We start from the raw sequence: 26,523 nt of genomic DNA, 5'->3' as shown, positions 1-26,523 counted from the left end.
TACTATTACCAGCTTAAGTTTTTCAACACAGTCATTACTTTAGGGAGTATTCGCTATTAACTGCCTTTCTTCACCTTTCCAAAACATATCCAGGTCTCCTCTATTTGATCTGTCTCTGGCAACAAAGTCCTAATAAGTGTTTCTGGAGAAAGGTCCCCTTCAGACCTATACGTTTCAGGTGGGAAAGTACTGGGAACCATTCCTTGTTCCCCTGCTTAAGTAGGGTGCAGGTAGCAAGATAGAGTGCCTAGATCTAGGGCACCAGTTTTATTCCATAGTATTAGGAGGAATGCCATCATATCAACGGTAACACTGAAAGAGAAGGAAGTGTGAAGTCCACAGTAATTAGTAAGATAAAACACGATCCCTAGAAATAAAATGGCAGCTGCAGCAGCAGCAGCAGCTTTGGGCTCTCGCAGATGAACCTCAGGGCAGTGCCCTTACCCTCTCCCCCAGAAGCAGAAGCACTTCCTGAACCGGGACCCCCTGACAGGTGCCTACAGTCTGTGTCCCATTTGGAACTCCGGCAAGGCACTTAACCTTCTGGTTCCCAACTGGAAAAGTGATCACGTTTCTCTGATCCCGTAACCTCCACACTTTGCCAAACCAGAATACATGGGAAGAGGGATCTGGCCCCGTAGGGCTGTCGTCCACGTTTTGAATGGGTGAAAAGGGATCTTATATTAATCATGATCTTAAGTTGCCTTGGGCTGCTGTCACGAAGTAGCAAAGACCGGGTTATTTACCAGCAGCCCATCCCACAGTTCTGTCATCTAGAAGTTCAAATTGAAGGTGTCAACAGGGCTAGTTCTGAGAGCCAAGGGAAGATCTGTCCCAGTCCTTCTCCTCGGCTTATGCATGGCTCTCTCTTCCTGTGTCTTCACCTTGTCTCCCCTCTGTGTGTGTCTGTGTCTGAATTTCCTCTTCTTATCAGGACCCCCCCCCCACCGTGATACTGGAAGAGTGACCTCATTTTTTTTTTTTAAGATTTTATTTATTTGACAGAGATCACAAGTAGGCAGAGAGGCAGGCAGAGAGAGAGGAGGAAGCAGGCTCCCTGCTGAGCAGAGAGCCCGATGCGGGGCTCAATCCTAGGACCCTGGGATCATGACCTGAGCCAAAGGCAGAGGCTTTAACCCACTGAGCCACCCAGGGGCCCCGAGTGACCTAATTTTAATTTACCTTCTTTGAATCACAGTCACATTCTGAGGCACTAGGGGTTAGACCTTGAATAATGGAGGCTTAAGAGAGGGAATACAGTTCAACCCATAAGACATCTCTGGGTTGGTTGATTTTCTGTTGTTGAATTCGTGTCATAGGTCACTTACTTTGGGAGGGTACACTATTGGGGGTAAGTTGGCAGGGACAGTCACCTTAGAGAATGGAATTAATGGTGCTCAAGGTTGAAAGTAACTATCAACACGGGGAAGTGTTACAGAGCAAACGCATGGCCGCTTGCCCTGGGAAAGCCAGATGTCAGGAGCTGCTGCCCCCAGCCTTGTGGCAGGCCCACCACCCTGGCGATCAGACTCGAAATGAGGCGGTGTTACTTCCCACTCACATTCATCAGCTGACAGCTCCAGTATGAGATTCTGGGATTTTAGAGAAAAGGGGAGATTGTGAGAGCAAGCAAGTTCAGTCAATGTTACTGATTCATCAGGAAATAACCACGACCTGGCCACGCGCCCCAGCACGTTCAGGGCTCATGAATCCAGCGCTCCAGCTTGCCTTTTTTTGTCATTTCTTTATCTGCTGAATATAGATCATTCCTTTGGGCTTCCTGCAAGAGTGAGTCATGAATCCAATGGTTGAAGTCCCACCCTGATGGCTCCAGGGAGCTGTGTTGTCAAGAATGTAGGATTAGAGACAGGGGGTGGACAAGGATGTAGCAATGACCGGCTTATGTGGCCATCCTGAGCGGAACTAGGTTGGCTTGACGCGGAGGTGGCTGACACCCGCTGGCGTCTGTCTCCTTTGATGCAAACATCAGCTTTTACATCTAACGCACCTTTAGTAAGGCTGTGTGCACAGTAGAAGCTTGGAGATTCTGTGCTTCTACTGGAATTAGATCAACTGAATTTGGTAACCTGGGGGAATCGCTCAGATAAGCATTTACATCACTTTGATATATAAATAAAAATAAAGGAATGAACTTCAAATGTATAAATGTATTTAATGGTTTTGAAACATTGTATCCCTGGGTAGGGATGAAGATCAATGAAAAGGGGATCCTGAGTGGTCGGGAGCCAATGTAACATATATATTTCACACATTATCTTTCCAGCTCTGTGATGTTTTGTTTAAAATCTCAGGATCTCTGGGACCTAGCGCAGTGCCAGCCGCGAGATCTTGACCTGTCCCCTTATCCTGAGAAGCGTTTAGAAAGCAGAATTCTCTTTCTGATTTGCCTGTTTCACCATCTGATTTTAATCCCTTGTTTTTTTTTTCATTTTGACCTGAAGCAAATTCCAGTCCCTCCTTTATTTATTTATTTTTAAAATATTTTATTTATTTATTTGTCAGGGAGAGAGAGGGAGCACAGGCAGGGGGCACTGCATTCAGAGGGGGAAGCAGGCTCTCTGCTGAGCAAGGAGCCTGATGCAGGACTCTGCCCAGGACCCTGGGATCATGACCTGACCTGAAGGCAGGCACTTAACCAACAAATTCACCCAGGCATTCCCCATCCCTGTTTTTAAAAGTGTATGATCAGAATTAATTGCATGCATCAGAAACTTGTTAGAGCCGGTAGTTAATACAACTGTGACTTGTATTGCTTTCTCTGAATAGTCAAAGTGGGACTGCAAACTTAGTAACTGGCAAGTCCTTTATTTAAAATTCACAAACTAGGGGTGCCTGGGTGGCTCAGTGGGTTAAAGCCTCTGCTTTCGGCTCAGGTTCGTGGTCCCAGGGTTCTAGGATTGAGTCCCACATCAGGCTCTCTGCTCGGCCGGGAGCCTGCTTCCCCCTCTCTCTGCCTGCTTCTCTGCCTACTTGTGATCTCTCTCTCTCTCTCCCTGTCAAATTTTTTAAAAATTGACATGCCGAAAAAAATAAATTCACAGTCCAAGCACCACACTCCGCACAGAGTCTGCTTGAGACCCTCCCTCTACCCCTCTGCATGCTCAGCTCCCTCAAATAAATAATCTTTATTTTTTTTAAAGGTTTTATTCATTTATTTGACAGAGAGAGATCACAAGCAGGCAGAGAGGCAGGCAGAGAGAGAGAGGAGGAAGCAGGCTCCCTGCTGAGCGGAGAGCCCGATGCGGGCCTCGATCCCAGGACCCTGAGATCATGACCTGAGCCGAAGGCAGCAGCTTAACCCACTGAGCCACCCAGGCGCCCAAATAATCTTTATTTTCTAAAAAATTTTAAAGAATTTATTTATTTGAGAGAGAACACAAGGGGGTGTGTAGAGGCAGAGGGAGAGAGAGAAGCAGACTCCCTGCTGATGACTGAGCCGGACGTAAGGCTCAGTCCCAGGACCCTGGGATCATGACCTGAGCTGAAGGCAGAGTCTTAACCATGTGCCCCTCAAATAAAAAATCTTTTCAAAACAAAGTCACATGCTTTTTTCTTTTTTTGAAAAAAGCTAGTAAGAATTAACCCTTTATCTTTTGTGTACCCTGCATTCCATAAATTGAGATTTTCAAAAAGCAGGAGCAAGTTGTAAACCATCTAGTTCTTTCTCATCACCATACTCAAGGCCAAGGCCCTCACATGTCTTCATGAAGGGCTTCCTAGAGCACTGGATATGTGGAATTCATGAAACACCTGCCATTTGGTCATATGTAAAAGAGACTCAAGGACAGAAGCAAAGTTTAACACCAACCAGTATTAATTATCGAGTGTCTCACTTACTGTGTGTCAGGCACTGTGCCAAGCACTTTGCCCACATAACTCATTGGATCCTGACTTTGCTATGAGTCACTTGTTAGTAACACTTACGGACGAGGCACTCGGGATTAAAGGGATTAAGGTGTTTGCCCAAGGTCCCACATCTCGTAAGACAACGTGCCCAAATTCCCGACCAAGCCTCTCTAGCCGTTACAGCCCAGTGCTGCCTCTGGAAGGGCCTGCAGATGCTCTGGCGGACACCGACAGGCGTGGCTGAAACCAGCCTCCTCCTGGAACCCGCCTGAGGTCCTCAGCTCCAGACCTTGTCCCTCTGCCTTGCCCACCTCTATCAGCGTGCCCTTCACATTGGACTTGAAAAGCCCCGGCTTCCCCCCCCACCCCGCCCCAGGAGTGGCACGTGCACAATGTCCCGCGTTTCCTCCGCAGAACTCGCGCTTCTCATGCACCAAAGGCTGGGCTGTATCGGGTTTGCAATGTATTTTTTGGCACCTAAAAGGCCCCTGGTCTGAAGGGGACAAGAGTGCTTTCCAGTTCAAAGCTGAAGCTGTCACTCGGGCTGGGTGTGCCCACCAGGTTTCCCCCATCTAAGTGGATTTCCGTGCGACCCGAAGGATAGGGTCACGGCCCCAGTGCGGGGGGCCAACGTTCACGCCGAGCTGGGTGGGGAGAGGATGAAGAAGAGGAGGCGGATACCCACTGCCATCCGAGGCTGAGGGGAGGAAAGGAGAGACTGGTCCGGGTGCCCCGGACGCCGGGTCCTGAGCGCATTCACTCGGCCGTCGAGACGACAACCACTGAACCAACCAGGCTCTGTCCTGCGCCCTGGGGATGGAGGCCCCGCGTGATCAGTGCCGCTTGCACGCTAGTAAGAGGAATGGCGTGACCAGCGAGAGTCGCGAGGGCTCTGCAGGGGGTGGAGGAGTACTGGTGGTCTAGGAAGGCTTCCCGGAGGAGGAGCTGCGGGAGCCACGGTTTGGAGGAGGAGGAGTTCCCAGGGAGCAGGAGGGGAAGGTCTCCTCAAAGAGGGAACCGCCAGCCAGGCCCTGGGCACTCGGACTCCTCAGCCAGAGAAGAGGGGACGGCGCTGGGCGGGAAGGACCCCTCAGGCCCTTTAAGGCGGAGCGCCGGGGCGCGAGCAGGCGGGGGCGGTGCCAGAGCCCCTTGCGGCCGCTCATTGGGTCGCACGCCTAACCGGAGCGGCTCCGCGGGCGCCGATTGGCCGGCCAGGGCTGGGCGCCGCCGCCAGGTGATACGGGCTGCTGGTTCCCGCGGCCACGTGGGGGGCGCGCGGGCGGGGGGCGCCGGGGGGCGGACGGCGGAGACGCGCAGGGCGCGCCGGGGGTGCTGCGCGGAGCTGCGGCGGCGGGACTCGAGACGCGGCGGGCGCGGTGAGTGCGCGCGGGGCAGCGGGGCCGGGGCTGGCGGATCGCCGGGAGCGGGGCTCGGTACCCCCGGCGCGGAGGTGGGAGGCGGTCTCGGATGGGGAGGAGCATCTCGGACGCTTCCCTCCATCACCGCCACCGCCACGGTCGCCGTCCATCACCTCCGCGGTCACCTCCCCTGTCCCTCCGCCAGCGTCCTGCCTCACTCGCCCCTCGGGCGGTGCGGGGAGTTTCTCTGCCCTGGGCCGGGGACTGTCAGCCCAAAGCCCTGGCCGCGCTCCACAGGCGCGTCGATACTAGCAGGACAAATGACCCACGCGGGGGAGCGCCCCACTGAATCCTGAAAACAGCACTTTCTGCTCCAAGTCGTCTGCTCGGAGAGGCCATCCTCGACCACCCTGTATTAATAGCACCCCCCCACACACACACACACATACATCATATATCCTCCTCACCCTACTGTATTTTTCTCCAAATCACTTAAGCCCCGCGGAAATGTTGTTTTCCAGTACGTTGCCCCAGCCCTGCTTGGGCGCTCCCCAAGGGCTGGGACTCTGTTTCGTTCACCTGGCACATAGTTGGCACTTGGAATATTGTCAGAAGGAGCAGATAAATGTACAACCCCAGGAGGGAGCTGCTGTTACCATCCCCACTTTACAGGTGAGGAAATAAATGGAGGCGGAGAGGACTTGCGGACCTCACAATCCATGATGCTGATCTTGAGCTCCGGCTGCTTGGGTGGCCTAGGGCAGAAGGAGTGGGGGGGGGCGGAGGAGAGGGGGGGCTCTTCTGTGAGGCTTAGCCAAAGGTGGTGGAGGTGAGGCAGCTGCCAGAGAGGCTCTGGCAGCCCCAGACCATCTGGGCAGGAGGCAGTCAGACTGAGAAAGCAGCTGTTTTGCTGGTAAGATCAGCCCCCAGCCCCTGAGGTGTTCAGGGCAGGTGGGTAGACTGGGACTCGCCAGGATCCCATGATGGACGCCCTGCTTACTTGGGAGAGGAGTCTAAGCAGAAGGACACTGCCACGGCCTAGGGGAAAAGCTCCCAGAGACCCAGGTTTGCTTCCCAGCTCTCCCTTATGCTGTGTGACCGTGGGCAAGTGGCTTCACCCCTTTGAGCTCCCCTTTGCTAAGCCCAGGGTCCAGGCTGAGTGGTCTCCCAGGATGCTATAAAGCGCCCCCCCAACCCCATGACTCAACTCAGCCATGGTGCAGTGCCGTAGAGGGCTTCTGTCCTTGACCCTGGAGGCAAGTCAACCCGTCCAGTACCCTGTCTCTAAGCAGAACCACCTGGAAATTCTCAGAGGAACAAAAGAAGAGCCCTGGGCTCATTCCGAAGGTGTCCTTCTAGAATGGTGTTGGCCCAGCCAGGTTCCTATGTAAAACCTTGGAAAAACAAGTGTGCTCCAAAGAGATAAGTGTGTGTTTGTGCCCAGAATGAGTAAGCAGGTCTGTTTCTGGGGTTGGGGTGAGCCTGGTACCCTCCCTCATTTGGGTACCCTCAAATTCAGGCCTGGGGGTGACATGCACTGGGAGGGAGAGAGGAAGAGAGAAACTTCCAGTTTCCTGTGGGAAGGATCAGGTGAAGGGGTGCTCCCCACCCCCACTATCTGGACCCTGGAGTGTCCCCAGGAAAGCTGCCTTTCTGTATCTGGAAGGAGGAGGTGGTTCGCAGCCCTAGACACAGCTGTCTCGGCATGTGTGAGTGTGAACATGAGTGTGCCTGAGGGCCCATGTGGCTCTTTGCTGTCTTACACCCTTAGTGTCTGAGGGTCTGTGTCAGCACAGGCAGGATGGGAAATGTGCTCATCTCTCCCTCCCCCATCCCTCCTTTATCTATTATTTTGTCTTTGCTTCTCTGTTCCCACGTCTGCTGACTGCCTTTCAGACTCTCCTCTCTCCCTCTCTCCCTTCTGCCCCACTTGGGGTTTGGGTTTTGCCTCCCCCTGTGGGTCTAGGGCACCCCAGCCCATACTGTGATAATGAAGACAAAAGGCGAGTTCGCTGGAAGCGCCGTCTCCACGCTTGGAACAGCGGCCACACAGCCTTTGTGCCTGTTACGCATCTAACTTGGTTGTATTTAAACATCAAATGGACCAAAAAACTCAAGATAAATTTAAAAAAACCATAAAATGGACAATAGGTGATGGGCGTGATGTGAAAAAATGATCAGGATCAAACAGTGGAGGGTGCGAGGCCGGAAAGGCAGGAAGGGAGAGGATACAGGAAGGAGGAACCAGGACAGCGTCCACGGGACCGCGCAGCCTTTATTTCTGGCTCTCCTAGCGCGGCCGCTCATGGGAAGTGAAGTAAGGGGTTGCTCCCAGAATGTCGTGGGTGGCGGCTGCCGCCCCCACCCGGGCTGAGCCTGGGGCTAAAGGTCTGGGCAGACAGAGAGAGGTTCCTGGGCTCCTGGCACTGAGAGCGTCTGTAGGAGGGTGGGTTGAGCACACCCGGGACACACCCATTTCCTGCCCAGCGCCCTAATACCTGCTCTCTCCTGGAGGAATCCTGGTTCCCAGGCAGGCCTCGCCCTCTGCCTCACTCTCCTTGACTGGGAGGTCTTCCTGTCTCTCTGTGCAAGGAGGGCCCTGAAAGTGGTCAGACCTTGCTGGCCTCCCAAGCTCCCTCCTGAACAGCAGGCTTTGGGGTTCCCCCACCCTCCGTGTACCTGTTAAGCGTTCCTCCGGGCCCAGCTGGGTGCCTGCTCCTCCATTCAGTTCTAGAGCCCTGACTTGATCCCAGGTTTTGGGGATGCAGACATGGAGGTTCAGAGAGGTAGGGCTGTTTGCCCGAAGTCACACAGCATTTGGACCCAGATTTCTCTGATCCTAAGTGCAGTGACTGGAAGCAGTCTGGTGAGTAGCCAGGCAGGATGGGAGACGGAGGTGGGGTCTGAGTTGGCCCCAGGAAGTACTGAGGGAACTGAGTCATGAGGCCATCAGCCATTCTTTCTCAAGATGCCTTGATTCTGTGTTCATTGTGCACCAGCTGCGGTCATGAGCTCTAAATGGGGAGTGAACGCTCTCCCTGTACTTGAGGGTGGTCTAGTAAGGGAGGTTTCCTTCTCTCCTCCACTAGTGGATTTGGAAAAGGGACCCCATGAAAGACCAAAACCTGGGCTGGGTTGGGGGACAGGGCTCCTTCAGTCAGGCTGGCCAAATGAGGCAAGGCCTGTGTAGCACGTCGCTATCCTCAGGAGCTCAGGCCACCAAGCTCATGGGCCATTCCCATAGGTCACAGAACTCCTGGCCTAGAGCCTTCTATGGCTCCCCACTGCCCACAGGGCACAGCTTCAGTTGCCTTGAGGAGTAACATTAAAGGCCAATCCCAATCTGGCTCTGGACCACTCTTCTGGTAAGGTCTAGCCAAGGGGTCAGCTGCTTTCTTCCCTGTGCCTCTGCACAGTGGCTGCTGTCACATTCCTCCTCTCGGGTGCTACTTTCCCAGGCGTTGCCCCTTCCCTGGCACTTTATACAGGCTGGTTCCATGGCCTGCACCCCTACTTCCACCCTGGAGGCAGGCCAAGGCCAGAGCACAGAGGTGGCCTGCCCCATCCCTACCTTAATCTCCTCCCCCAGAGCTCTCCCCTCCTCGAGGCCTTCCTCGCTGCAGCAACCCCCAGCCTGCATTTCCCCGCCTCCTCTCTTCTCTGTCACCATCTAGCATGTTCCATATCTTACTGATTGATCCGTTCAGTGTCTGTCTTCCACACAAGCCTGTTGGCTCCCCGAGGGCAGGAGGGAGTCTGTCATTTTATTCTGGGCTGTGTATTCCCTGTGTTCCCAGTGCCCTGGACATTGTCTGGCATACGGCAAGGGCCCAAGAAGGATCTCCAGGGTCAGGGAGCTCCCTGGCCTCTGAGCGGGAGTTCCTGGGAGTCATCCTTTCTCCCCTGCCCTTTGCAGCCTTTTCTCCCGTGGAGCTGGAAGCTGGGGACCCTGGGGGCCATGCAGAGGGCCGGGGCAGGGGGCCGGAGGGCCTCTGACTGTGGCCCTGCCCCTCACCGGCCCAGGTGCATCACCAAGTTCGCCCAGGTGGGTGGGGCCGCCCCACGGGGTGCACTCTCCGTGGGCCGGAGCTGAGTGCAGGTCCTGGGACGTGGGGAGGAGCTATGCCTGTCTTGCCCAGCGGACCCGGACTCTAGAATGCATGTGGGCACAGATGAGGAGATGGGGCCTTAGAGGGGCAGAGAGACATGACCAAGGCCACCTGCTGAGAAGGCAGCAGGGCCTGCTAGACTCCGAGTCCAGTGCTCTGTCCCTGTCCCCAGCTTACCCGGCAGAGGAGAGTGTGTTTGGTGGAGGGGCGGGGGGAAGAGTCTGGAGGATGGGATCAGGAGCCCTGGTCCTGACTGCTTGGCCTCCTTCCCGCCCTCACCACATCCCCAAGCAGTACGTGGGCTCCTTCCCCGTGGACGACCTGAACACCCAGGAGAGCGTGTGGCTCGTGCAGCAGCAGCTGTGGGCACTGAAGGTAGGGAGCCAGGACGGGCATGTGCCTGTGCCTGTCCCTAGCAGGGTTCACAGCCTGGGAGGGTCAGGCTGGAATGGCCCCTGCGGCCATCTCACCCAACCCCCCAATCATAGAGATGGGGCGGGGGGAGGCCCAGGGAGGGGCAAGACCAAAGTCATTCTGAGAAGTGGGCCCAGAGACGACCACACCCAGGCTCCTGAAGCCATGTCCCTTAAATCCCGGGACCACTTCCCTTGGGCAATCGTGACCTGCCTCCCATGGGTGGAGGCCACAGTGGAGATGTGGGGAATGGTCATAACATGGCCCGCTAAGACCCTGGCTGGGGGGGGGCGATCTGCCAGGCCCCATCCACACCTCCGCAGCTTCTGGGGAGTCCACTCTCCAGGGCCCAGTCCCTTGGCAGCGGGGGAGGAGTTGACGGAGTAGCCTGGTGGGCCTGGTCCTGAGGCAGGGCAGGGCCTGGAAGGTAATGCCCGGCCCCGACCAACTCTCTCCCACCTAGGATTGTCCCCGACGCCGGGCTGTCATCCTGAAATTCAGCCTTCAGGGCCTCAAGATTTACAGCGGGGAGGGCGAGGTAGGAGCCTGCGTGGGGGCCAGCGAGGACTGGACGGGACCGGCGTCCTCCTCCCTCAGAAAGCCCCCAGCCCTGCACCACCCCTCGAGCGTCCCTGCCTCCTCAGCCTGCTCTGGGCCTTTGAACGTCCCTGGCAAAGGTTTCTCACCCCCAGCCCTGCCCTCCAAAAGCTCCAGGTGCTACCTCCTGGCCTGAGTGTCAAGATTGTCACCTCTTTGCTGGCTGCGGGCCTCTGGGTGGATCTGCCCAAGGTTGGCCAGGGGCCAGACTCAGGCCGGAGGCCCGTCGGGAATGCCTGCCTGATCGCGGGTCCTTCTCGTCCTGGGGCAAGCCAGTGTGTGTTGAACACTAACCTTGTGTCGGACTGTGTACCCCACAACCCCGGGGCCGGTCTCCTAAGACGGGTGTGAACCGTGTCCCAGAGCTGTGCGTCCCAGAGCTGAGGCTTTGCGGTCAGGTCCTGGGCACTTGCACGAGATCTCACTGGCCCTCACCTGCAACCCCATCAGAGAGGGCACCGTCCCCACTTAGTAAGTGTCACGCGGGCTCAGAGGGCTGTGCTTACCTGATCAAGTCACCCAGAGAGTGGCGGTTTCCGACCCCAGACACCAGACGTGCACCCCAGCGCCCCGGCCACTGCCTCTTTTCATGCCTTGGCAGGCAGTGAGCGCTTTGCCACTTGGATTCATAGCATGGGGAGTGCATTTGGGGGCGGGTGGGGGCGGGGACGATCCCAGCCAGTAGGTTGGCAGTGGGGAGCACAGGACCGAGGGCACGTGAAGGCTGAGCATTCCCATCTGAAGCAGGGTTTGGGCAGGCCGGGAGGAGGGAGGAGTTCTTCCCCCAGGGGCTGGGGGTGAGGGGGGGTTAGGCTGGGCTCCGAGGCCGGAGACCAGGCCCCGGAAGCCAGCCAGCAGGCGTGTGGGACCCACAGGGCGGGTGCCCCCTGGACCAGCAGCTAGAGGCCAGGTGGGGCTGACGCAGCCCGTCCCGCCCGCTCCTCCCCAGGTGCTCCTGATGGCTCACGCCCTGCGGCGCATCCTCTACTCCACCTGGTGCCCGGCTGACTGCCAGTTCGCCTTCATGGCCCGAAACCCCCAGAGCCCGGCCAACAAGCTCTTCTGCCACCTCTTCGTGGGCAACCAGCCTGGAGAGGTACTTGGGGCCCGGGGCAGGGGAGCCACCACCAAGGCTGGGTTTGGGGATGTGCCGTGCGTCAGCATGGGCTCCAGGCATCTAGGCTTCGGGGGGCTCAGCTAAGCTGGCCGGAGTCCCCTCCAGGCAGCCACTCCTTCCTGCACTGGCCCCTTCTGTGCCTGTGCCCACTGAGGACCCCACAAAAGCAGGTTAGTGGCCTCAGCATTCCCCGGGGCCTGGACATGGGGATTAGGCCATGTGCTTAGAAATTGGATGGTCACTCTGCCAGACCTTTGCTCATGCTGTCTCTTAGCCTGGAATTCCCTTCCCCTTCTGGCAAATTCCAGCTTGCCCTTCAAGGCCAGCCTATGTGTCTCTGAAGCCTACCTTGAGTCCTCTGGACCACTCTTCCTTCTGAGGTCTCAGAACGTGAACCACACTGTCATTGGTCTGTTCCTAATCACAAACGATGGAATTCTTTGACAGTAGAAACTGGGGCCAGGTCTTGAACTGCTCGGGTGCGTGGCCCTGTGGGGCTAGTGGGTGAATGGGTGGATCCCAGAAGCCAAAGCCAACACGGCCACCATGAACAGCAGAGGCTTGGCAGATGACTATGTGGCCAGCAGGGGCTGGGCTTGGTGCCAGCTAGCAACATTTGCCGTCAGCCCTGTATCTCAAGCTCTTGTGCGGGCTCCTGGAAGGACAGGGGGCTGAGACACTGCCCTTGACCTTCCGGAGCTCACAGCTCCAAAATGTTGGGGCTGGGTAATGTATGTGGGGGGTAGAACGTACTGGCCCCAGAGCGGTAGGCTTATGCTGGCGGCTCTCTGTGCTCTACTTCACTGAAGGAGCACAGGAAAGTGGGGATGGGGAGTCCCCTGTCTGTCTGCCCAGATTCACACAGTGGCCCCTAAGTGGCAGAGCTGGGACTGGAGCCCAGGCTGTGGGACTGGAGGGCCTGGGCTCGTAGCCGATCCTCTAAAAGGAAATGGACATGGGGTGGGGTAGTCGTGCATTTAGCCTGTGTATTCCCAGCTCCAAGCGTGACGTCTGGAACAAAGCGGGGCTCAGGATCTGTTCAATGAACAAAGGAAGCTGCTGGGGGAACTGCGTGGTGGTGAAGTTTTGAGGGATGAGTGGGAGTTTTCCCAGGAAGGATGGGGCAGAGAATCCCAAGCCGAGGGCTGCACGCGCTAATAGCGAGTGGGTTGCCGTCTAAGGAGTCCCCCAGGGACCCCGTCCCACCTGAGCCAGCCTCTTCCTCCTCCACAGGTCCAGATCCTGCACCTGCTGCTCTGCCGCTCCTTCCAGCTCGCTTACCTCCTGCAGCACCCTGAGCAGCGCGCACAGCCTGAGCCCTGCCTGGGGTCTGCAGGGGACATAGCCCCGAAGCAGCTGTCCAGCCCTGGGGGCCCCCCTGGCCTAGTACGGGAGCCCTTCGGCCGTGGTCAGCTCTCACAGAATGTGCACGCGCTGGTCTCCTTCCGGCGGCTGCCAGCAGAGGGGCCCGTGGGCAGTGGGGTACGCAGCACCCCAGCCGCGGGGCGCGCAGTGGACGGGGCGCGCAGTGGACGAGGGAATTGGACGAGGGTTTGGGGGTCAGGGGAGGGGAATGCAGCACAGCAGCAGCATGGGGCTCTGCCTGACTGGGCTGGGGCCTGAGTCGGCCTGCCCCTGTGGGCCCCTCTCCGTGCCTTAGAAGGAGCTGCCGGAGTCCGAAGGCCGAGGCGGGGCCCGCCATGCCCGCCTGGGGAATCCTTACTGCTCGCCCACGCTGGTGCGCAAGAAGGCCATTCGCAGCAAGGTGATCCGCTCTGGGGCCTACCGCGGCTGCACCTACGAGACCCAGCTGCAGCTGTCCGCTCGGGAGGCCTGTGAGTCACCGGGGCTCGCCTGCCGCGTGGGTGCGGGGGCGCAGGCCCGGGTGCGTCCTTGTGAATCAGAGGGCTCGGCCTGTGCGTGCATCTGCCTGTGTGCACGTGAGTGTGCAGCCAGGTGTGCACACCTGGAGGCTTGCGCAGGTGATCGGACAGCTGTGGGTGTGCTTCAGCTGGTGAGCGGCTGGGTGCGTGTGGGCTGTGCCCGTGGGTGGACCTCTCCTGCGCGGGGAGACTTGGTGAGGAGATGAGCATGGCAGGGATGGGGTTGGTAGCTGTGGGGCGGCCTCTCCCTCTCTCTGACCCCTGGGTGGTCTCCACAGTTCCTGCCGCGTGGGAGGCGTGGCCCCGGGGGCCTGGTGGCCCCTCGTGTCTGGTGGAGAGCGAGGGGAGCCTGACGGAGAACATCTGGGCCTTTGCTGGCATCTCCAGGTACGGGGGGTGCCTGGCCCGGCTGGTGCGCACACAGCTCCTTGGGGTGGGCAGAGGAATGGATCCTGGGCTGCCCCGGGGCCCTGAGGTGTGCCACCTTCCTGGACAGAGGCAGAGCCGTCCTGGCCTTGGTGGGCCCGGGGCCAGGGGCTTCCCCCACTGGACCTGTTTTCTCAAATGTGAAATGGGGATAATCGCAGGCCTGTGGAGAGGATCAAATGGGGTCACTCAAGGAAAGCTCTCAGCACCTCGCCTGTCACGGGGCAGCTGCTTCCTAACCGCCACCTCTTCAAAACTCTCCAGGGTGGGTCTTGCAGCGCTCAGCAGTCAAGGGCCCCTTAGCGTCTCTTAGGAAGGAAGCTTCGCTTGGCAGAGGGGTCAGATGATGCCGTCAACCCCGGGGAGCGACGTGAGGCCGGAGTCCTGCCCTCAGCCTCTCCCCGCTGCCCTTCCAGGCCCAGCGCCCTCGCCCTGCTGCGGAGAGACGTGCTTGGGGCCTTCCTGCTGTGGCCTGAGCCCGGCACCAGTGGCCAGTGGTGCCTGTCGGTGCGGACACAGTGTGGTGTGGTCCCCCACCAGGTCTTCCGGAACCACTTGGGCCGCTACTGCGTGGAGGTGAGCAAGCAAGCAGCCTGCTCTGCCCTTGCCACTGGGCCCAGCCTGGGGCCCCGCCCCCCGCAAGCCCTGCCCCTACAAGTCCCACCCTTTATAACCTGAGCTGGGGGGGGGGCACGTGCCTCATCATGGTACCCCATTGGTTCTCTCTGGCCACACCCCTTATTTAACTAACTCTCCACCTAGTTTGACATTGGTCCAGCTGGCCCCACCCTCGGGCCTCCAGAGGGGCCTTTTTTGTTTTTTTAAAGAGTTTATTTAATTATTTGATAGAGTCAGAGCAAGCACAAGCAAGGGGATCCGCAGAGGGAGAGGAAGAAGGAGGCTCCCCACTGAGCTGGGAGCGAACCCTGGGCTTGATCCCAGGACCCTGAGATCATGATCTGAGCCCAAGGCAGACCCTTAACCGTGGGAGCCACCCAGGTGCCCTCAGAGTCTTGAGCCCTAGTCATGCTTCCCATTTCTATAGGAATCCTGGCTCTTAAAAGTGGCTTTCCCACGCCCTAGCCCGTCTTTTAGCGGAGCTGGAAACTGACTCAGAGAGGGCAGACACTGGCCTAACCTCACCCAGCCTCTGGGCTTCCAGGTCTGGAGTCTTGGCCTGACCACAGGTTTCCAGGGGCTGGATGTGCGCACTTGTTACAAGATGAATGGCTCAGTCCTGTCCAGGCTGGCGAGACAGAAAGAGAGGAGACAGTGTCTGGCTCTGCCGTAGGCAAGATGGTGACCTCTCTGGTTGAATTTCCTCCCTTCTGAAGTGGGGCAGGATCCCTTGTGAGGGGATGGGGGGTGCCCAGAGCGGAGCTGTGGGGGAAGGGAAGCTGGAGCTTCAGCCCTTTCTGCCCTAGCACCTGCCGGCCGAGTTTGCCAGCCTGGAGGCCCTGCTGGAGCACCACGCTGGGACGGAGCGCAGCCTCTTCTGCTCCCTTGATATGGGCCGCCTGAACCCCAGCTACGAAGAGCAGGACTGCGGGTCCGAGGGCAGGCCCCCCCGGACACTGCGGCCCCTTGGCCATGCCAAGTCCGAGGCAGAGCTGCAGGGCCTGGGCTAGGAGGCGAGCCCCCGGCCCTACCTCACCCTGGTTCCTGGGCCTCACCAGGCCGTCCTGCCCCTCTGCTGCCCTGCTGGTCACCAGTTCCACCCGCTGACTCTGCCCCTCGGACCAGTCTTCCATCACGTCACCGCCTGTGGTAGGGGGAAGCCCTGACACTGGGGATCGCTGGTGGCTTCCTACGAGACATGTGGTCCACGGAGATTGTAGGCGGGGCAGGCGGAGCTCCAGGCTTTCCAGTCACCTGCTGGGTGACTTCGGATGCTTGTCTCTGGGCTTCACTTTACTGCTGGGGGAGGGCAGGAAGGTTTGTTCATGAGGGATGTGGCCCTCTCCCAAAGAGGCCAGCCCTCGGGGCCCTGACCGGGAGTCTCCCGACAGTACCTGACTGAGGCGGCGGGCACGTGAGGGAGAGTTGACTGGGGAGGCTGGAGTGAGTCCTCAGAGACCTGGGAGTGAGCCACCCTTTCCAGGAGAGAAACGGAGCGCGCTCGGAGGAGCTGATGGGCCCGGCGGCTGGGCCCAGCTGCACCCGCCGGCAGAGCACAGCCTGTGTCTCACAGCATCTGACAGCAAGGGAGTCTCCCATTGAATTCTGTGAATTCCGTTCTTAGGAATGAAGCTTAGGAGGGCATGGAAAGGCAGGATGGACGAAGAGCTGCGCCCCCCCACACGCCCGCACACATGCGGACACCTGTCTCTAGAAGGGATGTGAGCCAACAGCGCAAAGAAACTCTGTGCTGCTTAGAAAGGCTGGTTTGTTGCCAATCAAATCCACAGGGTTGTGATTCCCGCCCCTACACCCCCAGGACCACCGGGACACACACCCCTACACACACACACACACACACACACACACACAGGCTCATTTCCTTTGTGCATTTGACAGGAGGGGCCCGCAGTGAGCCGCAGGTGTGCAGGGTGACCAGGGTCCTATTCAGCTCATCCTGCGGGCTGGTCTGGGTTTGGGGGTTGCCTGGGAAGCCACCTGATTCTGGCCCACTCCCCACAACGGGGCACTGGCCATGGTTGTCAGGGGCCGCCTCACCAGGCCTGCCGCACTGGGGTTGGACTCAGAGCGGAATCACCCAAAGGTGGAAATGATGTGGGTCCTGCCAGAGGGGCCTAGGCCTCACGAGGTGGGTGGGGTAACAGGGAAATGACTCGGGCCTAAGGTAGTGGCCATGCAGTGAGTGACAGGTACCCAGCGCCTTTACAACAAGTAAGCTTGAAAGATGGACACACGTACCGAATTACTTAGGGAACAGGTTCACTTTGGAGGAACTTCTATTCCTGAGGCAGAGGCCAAGTCACGAATCTGGGGGCTGCCCTCTCCCACATCTGGGAGTGGGATGTGACAGTTCTATGCCTTGAAAATGATGATTTCTGACTCCTGGGAGGAAGAGGGCGTCCCTGATGGAAGAGAAAGAAGGGAGGCTCCTCTGGAGGTCAGGCCTTGGCTTCCCAGCTGACAACCTCCTGCCTAGGGAATGGGCTGGGCTGGGGACCATGTCACTCATCACAAGGGATAGCAGGGGTAGGAGGTGCCTGTAGGAGGTTCCTCACTGGAACCACAGCACTGAGTTTACACTGAATGGGAGGGGGAACTGGGGCTCAATTTATAGCCATCTCCACCAGAACCCATGGTCTCTCATGGGAGGCCTGGTTTCACATTTCCCTGGCAAAGAGAGGGGTTTGCCGACACAGGGTGTCCTGGGGTGCTGGAATTACAGCACCGGAGACATGTGTTTATGACCTGGCGATGGGCCTGGCCTGGGGCCAAAGCCTACCTCTGTGAGAGATGGGTATCATTGAGCATATCCTCCGTGTGGACAAGGTATCAAGAATGTTCTCAAAGCACTTTAACATTCCTTCACACAGTACTCATCACGTGGTATGCATAGGGCAAGGGTTTTGACCCATGTGTGCAGATGCTTCAATGTCTTAACCATATATCAGTTTTCTCTTTGTTCCAACTGGCACCATCTGGGTAACCCACTCTCCTTACTGTGTGCACTTGAAACAAATAAAATGCATTTCTTCCGATTGTCTAGCACAGACTTTTCCTTTGAAAGTCAAGGTCTTTGTCCAGTTTGCCTATCTTGGTTTGCCAACCATAACTTTAGCTGGTGCTGGGTGGTGAACCAGAGGGATCCTGTCCTCAGGGGCTCAGGATGTCCTGAAGGAAAAGCATAGGTAGATTAATTCAAATCCTGTCTCTTCTGTTAAAATCCTCAGTGGGTACTTCCTGCAGGGAAATGACAGTTGCCATTCTGGCTGGAGGGACTTGGGCTGAGCCGGGGGATTTTGGCCTGGTAACCTCTCCGGCCAAAAAAGACTTCGGTTCTCAAAAATTGTGTTTTGTTTTTTAACCTTAGTCTTAGAAAAAATGAGGGCAGCATTAGAAAGAAGATTTGCTCTGTCGGAGGCAGCCCTCCCCTGAATCGGTAGAGGGGTGTGGATAAAAGGCAGCAAGGTCCCCGTCGCCTTTCTCAGTAGGCCTCTAACTACCGCGTGAAGGCCTGCCTCCTGCATCTCTCCCCGTCCTAGCTGAGCAACCTCGGGCAGATTGCTTAACCTCTCTGAACTGGGCAGTGGAGACTAGAGGAGAGAGCTGACGCTCCAGCGAAGCGAGCCGCCCCGGCCAGCCAACAGCTAGACTCCTGCGCGACTCTCCCAGGGCCTGGGTGCGGAGAACGCGCAGACCCCCATCCCCACCCCCGGGAGCCGTCGGCTGTGACGCCACAGGCGTTGCCGGGCAACCGCGAACGCCGCGGCGGCGCGCGTGCCCGCGGGCGGCTGGGGCGGCTCCGGGGTTCCGGTCGTGCAGCGGCGCCTGCAGCGCGGATCCCCCACTGCCTCCTCCCCGGACCGGGGCTCAGGGACGGGTGAGCCCGGGCGCGGGAGGAGGCGGCGGTCCCGGCTCCGGTCCTGCGACCCCACAGCCGCGCCCCTTCTCTTCCCGGGGCGCTCCGCGGGGAGTCCCGGCCCCCGGCGGCGGGCGCGGCCCCGCCCCCGCCGCGAGGCCCCGCCCCCCCCGCCCGGCGCTGCCCCCGCCCCCTGACCCCGGCGGTCCTGAGTCCCGGCCGCACCGCCCACGTCGGGCCGCGCCGGGGGGACCCCCGCCGAGGCGCCATGGCCTCGGAGTCGGTGAAGGTGGTGGTGCGCTGCCGCCCCATGAACCAGCGGGAGCGGGAGCTGAACTGCCAGCTCGTGGTGACGGTGGACTCCGCGCGCGGCCAGTGCTTCATCCAGAACCCGGGCGCCGCCGACGAGCCGCCCAAGCAGTTCACCTTCGACGGCGCCTACTACATGGACCACTTCACGGAGCAGATCTACAACGAGATCGCCTACCCGCTGGTGGAGGTGAGGGCGCCCGGGGGGGCCGCCGCCCAGGGGACCTGAAGGGACAGCGCTGTTCCCGAGCTGGGCTGGGACGCCCCTCTGGAGGAAGTAGTGGACACCAACAGGTCGGGCTGAAGTCTTTTGTCTAGGTAGGAGACAGCTGGAACCCACCTACAACGTCCAGGTTCCGGTGGCCACTGTCTGCAAGGCCAGAGCTGGCCCTCGCCCCCACCCCTCCCAGCCCCCTGCCCACAAGAGCTCCAGCCTCCAAGGCTGCCTGCCCTCCACCATCAGCTGAGGACCTGAGGACTTCTCCAAACGCTCAAGCCTCTTCCCCCAGCCTCCTTCTCATCCCCGGCTGTAGCCTCTGCTTTCTCCCCTCAGCACCCAGAATCGTCTCTCATCCTCCGTCCGACAAAGATCTCTGCTTCCCTCCTTTCTGCCTTTGTCTGGGAGGAACGGAAACCGTTTCCCTTTGGTCTAACCCATCATCCTCTTCCTCTCAGCAGCTGAGGAACAGAGAGGCAACACCAGTTTGTCACCCTTCATAGGGCTTTTGCTTTCCAGAGCACTCACACTAGGTCGCTTGCACATTTCACAGATAGGGTGACCGAGGCCCAGAAGAGGGAAACTTGCCCAGGCTTCCAGCAGAGGAGTGGCTGGAGCCACGCCTCATGTCCTCTGGCCACGGGCTTTTCCCAAGGCATCTCCCCAGCCAGTTCAGCGAGTCGTTCGTGAAGTGAGATGTCTCAGGTTGTCCCAGGGAAGAAAAGGAAAACTTTGGGAAATGGTGCTTACACCCTCCCTCGCTTGAGGCGTCAGCGTCCCAAGGCATATTCAGGTACCTGAGGCTCTGGAGGGTCCTGCAGTGAAGAAACTGATTTGACTTCCTAAACCCAGTGTTTCCAAAATGCGCGGTAGAACCTTTGTTGTTTTCACTGGCAGGCCAATTAAATCCTTCAGAGCACCTCCTCCGACTGCCCCATTTCTTTACCAAGGCTCAAAGCCCTCCCTTGAGAGCACTGAAGTGTTCTGAAGACCAGAACTCCCCAGTGGTCAGGGCCCTATGGAAATGATGCCCGGGAGATGAGGGCGGCTCTCCCTAGGTTGTGGTCCCAGACGCTGGGGATGGCTAGGCTGTCCTCCTGCCCTGGCAGGCTGTCGCACTCCTAGGCTGGAAGGGACCTCAGGGGTTGTGTCAGGTGTGCCCCCTCTACCCATTGGGTCCTTGAATGTCCACCCAGTGGCAGAAGTTCATTCTTCCCAAAGCAGCCCCTTTCCCCTTTGCTTTTTGGCCCCTAGAAGACTGTTTTTTGTGGTGAGTCAGAGTTAGTGTCCCTGAAGCTTTTAGCCACCTGTCCTGGCTCTGTCTCTGAGGCCCTACAGACCTCCTCTGCTCCCTTTTCCAGGGTTGGCCCCTAGAGATTTAGATTCCAAGACTGAGTCCCTTGGCCTTGCTCGTGGGTCCCTGCCTCATCCTGGAAGTACTCCCCTGAGCACTTGCTCAGGAAACCCCAGCCCCAGGTAGGAGACACTAAGGTTGGTGTTTCTATCACATCTCCCCTCTGGCTCTCCCTCTCCTCCTGAGTTCCCCCACTTCTTGGGATTCTCTGCCAGACACCTGCCTCTGGACATCGCCCAGAGCCTTAAATTCAACATGACAGAAGCTCGTTTTCATTCATTCACCCATTCAGCTAAAAAGTAGCAGCTCCTTACCAGGCCGGCCCTCCGCTTGGGAAGCACAGCCCTGAAAGGCGTGACCTCTGCCCTCGGTGAGCTCATGGTCATGGGGAGGAGCAGCTAAGCTAATACACCAATTCCAGCCCCCTGCCCACAGTCCAGGGTTGTAATACTCCAAGGTGATGAAGGAGAGAGGAAGCCTGGGGCATGTTGACAGGTGGAGAACCTGGGCTTGGAGGGTATAGGAAGGGAGGGGAAGTCTGGGAGGGCTTCCTGAAAGTGGTGAGGTTTAAATTGAGACCTGAAGAAAGAGAGGGGTAAGCCAGGTAGGAAGGTGGAGGCAGGGGCCTTCTAGTTGGAGGCCTACATTTGACTCTAGGGACAAGTATAGTGCTGGAGTCCTCCTTCTTGGTGGGGAAACTGAGGTCTGGAGTACCGCAGAATGAGGTAGGGGCGGTTTTGATACCCAGCACAGTGCCTGGTCCCGTACTCCATCTGCTGCCTCCCATTAAATGAGCAGCACACCCAGCACAGCTCAGGTGACTCTGAGCCAGGAGCAGCTGTGCCATTAGGGCCAGGGGGCTGTGGGTCTGCCCGGCGGGGCTCTGAGCCCACTTCAGGCTCTCCTGGGGCTTCTGCCATCTCCATGGGACCTCCCATCCAGGCCCTTGACTTTGGTTCCCTATTGCACAAAGCCCCCAGCACTTCTAACTGCCCCTTCCTGCCCTTTTCTTTCCTGCTTCTCCAGGCCTCAAATCTAGTCCCTATTCCTGATCTTCTCTGTCCCTGGGTGATCTCTTTGGCTTTCCTGGGTGCTGCCACTCTAAACCCCCCACTTCCGCCTCCTCACCCCATTCTCACCTGAGCTCCACACCTCTGCGCCTGGCCTGCCACCTGGTTGACGGTCTCTTTCCCAGCCAGTGACTTTGCCATCTGCCCCTTCTCCTGGCTTCACACCCATGGCCTTGGAGTTGCCCCTGATGAGCCATCCCCAGCCCACCCACAGGCCAGGTACCATGACTTCTACCATGCCCAGACATCAGTGCAGTAGAAGCCATGGGATTCTGTCCCCAGATGGGACATTCAGTAGTGTCCTTGGGAAGGGGCGGAAGGGGGACATGAGGCAATTTAGGACAGATTCTCTTAAAAAAATTTTTTTTTAAAGATTTTATTTATTTATTTGACAGAGAGAGATCACAAGTAGGCAGAGAGGCAGGCAGAGAGAGAGTGAGGAGGAAGCAGGCTCCCTGCCGAGCAGAGAGCCCGATGCGGGACTTGATCCCAGGACCCTGAGATCATGACCTGAGCCGAAGGCAGCGGCTTAACCCACTGAGCCACCCAGGCGCCCCTTAAAAAAAATTTTTTTTTTTTTAAGATTTTATTTGACAGGCAGAGATGACAAGTAGGCAGAGAGGCAGACTGAGAGAGGAGGAAGCAGGCTCCCCACTGAGCAAAGAGCCCAATGTGGGGCTCGATCCCAGGACCCTGGGATCATGACCTGAGCAGAAGGCAGAGGCTTTAACCCACTGAGCCACCCAGGCACCCCTAAAAAAATTTTTTTAAAGAGTTGTTTATTTCAGAGAGAGAGGAAGAGAGAGAGAGAAAACCCAAGTGGGGAGAGGGGCAAAAGGAGAGGGAGAGAAGCAGGCTCAATCCCTAGACCCTAAGATCATGACCTGAGCTGAAATCAGGAGTCACACGTTTGACCAACCAAGCCACCCAAGCGCCCCTGGACAGATGCTTTTAATTTCAGTTGCAGTAGTTACATGTTTAATGTAAGGGAAGGAAAGTACTCAGCACATCCAGCCTGTAATGCACTTTCATGGGAATTACTGCCAAGGGTGACAGCAAGTTAAAAAGAGTCCGTTAGCCATTGATTTCCTGCAAGTCTGCTGGTTGGTACGGGAGCAGGGAGACATGTGGACCCTGGGGTAGAGGAACGAGGGGCCACAGTCAGGACCTGTTCGTCAGGCAAGCTTGTCCCTTGCAGCTCTGGAGGTATCACTTGATGGGTGAAAACTTTTTGAAATCCTATGTTTTGCCTTAAAAATGCATGTAAATTGTTTTCTACCTCGCTGTGGAATGATACCCTGTTCTGTAGAACTTTCTGCAGCGGTGGAAATGGTCTGTCTCGAGCTGCCACCGCCATCGATGGCAGGTGAGCACCTGAACTTTAATTTTGTTTAAAGTCAAGTTAAATTTAAATAACTATGGGGTGCCTGGGTGGCTCAGTGGGTTAAAGCCTCTGCCTTCAGCTCACGTCATGATCCCAGGGTCCTGGGATCGAGTCCTGCATCGGTCTCTCTGCTGGGTGGGGAGCCTGCTTCCTCCTCTCTCTGCCTGCTTCTCTGCCTACTTGTGATCTCTGTCTGTCAAATAGATAAATAAAATCTTTTAAAAAAAATTTAAATAACTACATGTGGCTAGTGGCCGCCCCATTGAAGAGCCCAGCTCTGGAGCAAGGATCTCCAGTACAAATGTAACGTGGGCCACATGCTTAATTTAAATGTTCTAGTAAGCACATTTTATTTTGTTAGGATATTTGTTGTTTTATATATATGATTTGTGAGAGGTGTGACTTTTTAATTTTTAATTTAAATTTGTTTTAATTTTAAGTTTTTTATTTTTTAAAGGTTTTGTTTATTTACTTTACTTGAGAGAGAAAGTGAGAGCACAAGCAGAGGGAGAGGGAGAAGTAGGCCTCCTGCTTAGCAGGGAGCCCGATGCGAGGCTCCATCCCAGGACCCCTCATGATCTGAGCCTAAACCAAGAGTCCCACGCTCAACCAACTGAACATTTTATTTTATTTTATTTTAAGATTTTTTTTTTTTTTAAATTTGACAGACAGAGATCACAAGTAGGCAGAGAGGCAGGCGGAGTTGGGGGCAGGGAAGCAGGCTCCCTGCCGAGCAGAGAGCCCGATGATGCAATGCGGGGCTCTATCCCAAGACCCTGGGATCATGACTGAGCCGAAGGCAAAGGCTTTAACTCACTGAGCCACCCAGGTGCCCCCCAACTGAGCATTTTAAAACGGGAAAGGAAACAAAATAAAATTAACTTTAATAATAAATTCTATTTAACCCAGTATACCCAAAATTTTATTTCAAGAAAACACACTGATGAATGTTGTCCTCATACGATGACAGTGGGACATTTCCCAGTCTGTCTTCACGCAGTCTTTGAACTCAGCCGTGTTTTACACTTTAGCATGTTTCCATGCAGATGCTCGAGTGTCAACAGTTAAAATGAAATGAAACAAAAAATAAAGTGATGCTTAATAGAAAAACATTTCCTACTGCTTCAGTTAAATGTACATGAACTAAATCAAATCAAAGAAATTCAGTTTCTCAGTCCCACCTGGGCCCATTTCTAGCATGGCTGCTGGCTACCCTACCTGCCAGTGAAGCCATCTCTGTTTTCGTGTAGAACACCTTCTCCGGGTTTGGGTGACGCAGATACTCTGGGCCCAGCACCGTGTTGAGCCAGGGCTACAGGTGTCCCCGGCTCTGAGGTTTCCAGCAGGTGACTGGTCTGCCCTGCCCCCCCCACCCCTGCAGGGGGCTGTCCCTTCATGCAGCCCCTCCCCCCCGATGAGGTGCAGGAACCCACATGTTCAGGGCTTCCTTGGACAAAGCAGAGGTGCTTGTCCAGTTCTGCCCATAAAAATGAGGCGTAGGCCTCCGAGAAGCCGTGAATCGTGACTTGGGGTCTCCTCCAGCAGCAGTCCCTGGGGATCCCGGGCCCCACGGTGGTCCACAGGATGGGTCTTGGCAGTGTTGCTGGGCGGAGATGCCGGGTGGGCCCTTGGGGCCTGGGAGCAGCTGTCCTGTGCTGACACAGGCTCCCCCCCTCCCCCATGCTGAGTTCTAGAATCAATGAGCTCATGAGTGCTGCAAGGGCAGGGACTGGGCTTGCGCCTTGTTCACCACCATGTCCCCAGCTAGAGCATGGTGCCTGCGCCTACGGAATGAATAAATGTGTCCGTGAATGAAGACCGACTTCAGTGCTGCTCTGGTTTCCTTCCTGTCTTCTCTCCCCTCCTCCCGCTCCACCTGCCCTCAGCCTCTGCCCTCTCTGAGCTCCCATCAGCCTGGAAAGCCATCCTCTTCCTGAACTTCCTGAACCCTGAGCCACCTTGCAGCTCCCCCTCTTCTGTCTGCCCCCCCCCCCAGGAGGCTCTGGGTTGCCCTCCTTGCCCTCCCTCTCCTTGCCCACTCCCCGGATACCTCCGCTTGCCTGGTATGAGGGTCATTTGCGTGTGTCGGGCTCCCCACCAGGAGGTGAGCTCCTTGGGGGCAGAGCGGGGCTCACTTGTCTCTGCACTGCCTGCCGGCCGGGTGCCATCGTGAGACCCGGGGAGGGGCCCCGAGTCCCGCTGGGCCCGGCCAGCTGAGCACCGGGCTTGTGGTCCCCCCCACGCAGGGTGTCACCGAGGGCTACAATGGCACCATCTTCGCCTACGGTCAGACGGGCAGCGGGAAGTCCTTCACCATGCAGGGCCTGCCGGACCCGCCTTCCCAGAGAGGCATCATCCCCAGGGCCTTCGAGCACGTTTTCGAGAGTGTCCAGGTAGGGCCCTCGTGGCGGGAAGGGGCAGGGCTGGCGCTCAGGGCTGGGGGCTCCCCACACGTTCCAGCGAGGGGTCCTGAAGCACCGGTGCCCCGCAGCAAGGACTCTGAGCACATCGGAGACTGCCGTGAGCAGAGGCAGGCTCCGGTTTCTGAACGGGGGATGGGAGAGAACTTCACATTGAGAAAATTCTGCCTCACAGTTCCGTGTTTTTCTCCTGCCATTTTTGGACTTTAACGTTTTACTTGCTGTCCCACGTGGACCCGATGACCCAGAGCGCCGGCCTGAGACGGGGTTGTGACAATTAATGAAGCAGTTGCTACTGACCAAGCCTAGTGGGAAGCCCTTTGCGTCATGATCTCACCGAACCCCCACCCTTGCCCAGGAGATCTCCATTGTCCCCATTTCGACATAGGGAAGCCCAGACTTAACCCCCCACTTCTATGCAGGGCAAGACTGGGGATCCCAGTGTCTGGGCTGCAGGTGAGGACTGCCTTGGTGGCCAGTCCTGGCCACGAGCAGAGATCCTTGCTTCGGAGAGATGGCAGAGTGGGGTCTGCGACCCCGGTCAGCCGCAGAGCCTACTGTACCTGCTCCCAGGACTCATTTTGTGCCCTCCCTCCGCCCCCGGGAACCTTAGCAGCAAGGAAGGATCAGACCAAAGCCAGTGCTTGGTCCTTACTTGGCCTCAGTTTCTCTACCTGAATAATGGGGAGGCCTCTCCCATTTCCTTTCCTATGAGGCAGTGGAGAGAGCATTCGACAGTAACAGTATGAGGATTAAGCAAGTCAGAGGAGCCCAGGAGCCAACGGGGCTGGAGTGGAGTGGCGGGCAGCTGGCCAGCCAGGCAGGCAGGCAGGGCTAGGACGTCGCGCCTCTCTGGCCGCGATGTCCTTTTATTAGGTCCTGGCTGGAGAGGGTGTAGGGGGCTGGGTCAGTGTTGGCAGTAGGCATTCAGATGTCTTGGCTGTTCCTGTCCATAACCTGGCAGTGTGCAGAGAATACCAAGTTCCTGGTCCGGGCCTCCTACCTGGAGATCTACAATGAAGATGTCCGTGACCTGCTGGGGACAGACACCAAGCAGAAGCTGGAGGTGGGTGTGAACACGGTCCGGGGCAAGGATGGGCCAAGGGAGGGGAGAGACTGGCATCAGTGCTCCCTCAGAAGCATGTGGAAGGTATCCTGGAGCCACAGGCACTGGTTCAGATGAGAGTGGGGACTTTTGAACTTGAATTTTGGAGGATTCTCAGAGTCCCTGGTACAGGGGAGGCACCCACAGGCCTACCCCTGACCACACAGTAGAGGACTGGACCTTACCTGGGGTCAGGCCACCTATATCTGGTGAAGTAGATGGAGTTTTGTGATAGATTTCATTTGAAAAATAGGTTCCACTTCTAAAAAAAAATTACTTAAAAATCTCGAAGGGCCCCAAAAGCTAGAAAGAAGGTGGTAATGATTATTGTTTATTGAGTTCTCTTTGCTGCTGCTCGAGGCACACGACCCTGTCACTAGTCCCCGTGGTCCCGTTGG

At 57.1% G+C, this 26,523-nt stretch overlaps 2 protein-coding genes across 10 annotated transcripts in view; both read left to right on the top strand.

Annotated features, from left to right (window-relative positions):
- Window positions 1-5,224: 5,224 nt before the first annotated feature.
- SH2D5 (SH2 domain containing 5) lies at window positions 5,225-17,445 on the top strand. Of its 6 annotated transcripts, none has more exons than XM_044237334.1 (11): window positions 5,225-5,243; window positions 5,747-5,897; window positions 9,142-9,270; window positions 9,626-9,709; window positions 10,212-10,286; window positions 11,295-11,441; window positions 12,696-12,944; window positions 13,123-13,297; window positions 13,624-13,732; window positions 14,188-14,347; window positions 15,196-17,445. In XM_044237334.1, exons 3-11 carry the CDS (start codon window positions 9,184-9,186, stop codon window positions 15,397-15,399), a joined length of 1,290 nt encoding a protein of 429 aa, XP_044093269.1. In that variant the 5' UTR covers window positions 5,225-5,243; window positions 5,747-5,897; window positions 9,142-9,183; the 3' UTR covers window positions 15,400-17,445. The 6 variants fall into 6 exon arrangements, with proteins under 6 accessions (XP_044093269.1, XP_044093265.1, XP_044093264.1 ...); XM_044237333.1 differs by lacking the exon at window positions 5,225-5,243 and adding an exon at window positions 8,470-8,590 and having other exon boundaries at window positions 5,839-5,897; XM_044237330.1 differs by lacking the exon at window positions 5,225-5,243 and having other exon boundaries at window positions 5,343-5,897; window positions 9,629-9,709.
- Window positions 17,446-18,534: 1,089 nt separating this feature from the next.
- Window positions 18,535-26,523, top strand: part of KIF17 (kinesin family member 17) — a 40,928-nt gene continuing 32,939 nt past the window's right edge. For all 4 annotated transcript variants that reach the window (XM_044237327.1, XM_044237326.1, XM_044237325.1 and 1 more), the window contains exons 1-3: window positions 18,535-18,765; window positions 24,847-24,993; window positions 25,985-26,086. In XM_044237327.1, coding sequence (XP_044093262.1) covers window positions 18,535-18,765; window positions 24,847-24,993; window positions 25,985-26,086 — 480 coding nt within the window. The remainder of the gene's footprint in view (window positions 18,766-24,846; window positions 24,994-25,984; window positions 26,087-26,523) is intronic.

Source organism: Neovison vison, chromosome 2 (genome assembly GCF_020171115.1).
Source record: "Neovison vison isolate M4711 chromosome 2, ASM_NN_V1, whole genome shotgun sequence".
NCBI lineage: Eukaryota > Metazoa > Chordata > Mammalia > Carnivora > Mustelidae > Neogale > Neogale vison.
This window is presented reverse-complemented; position numbering and strand designations above follow the sequence as displayed.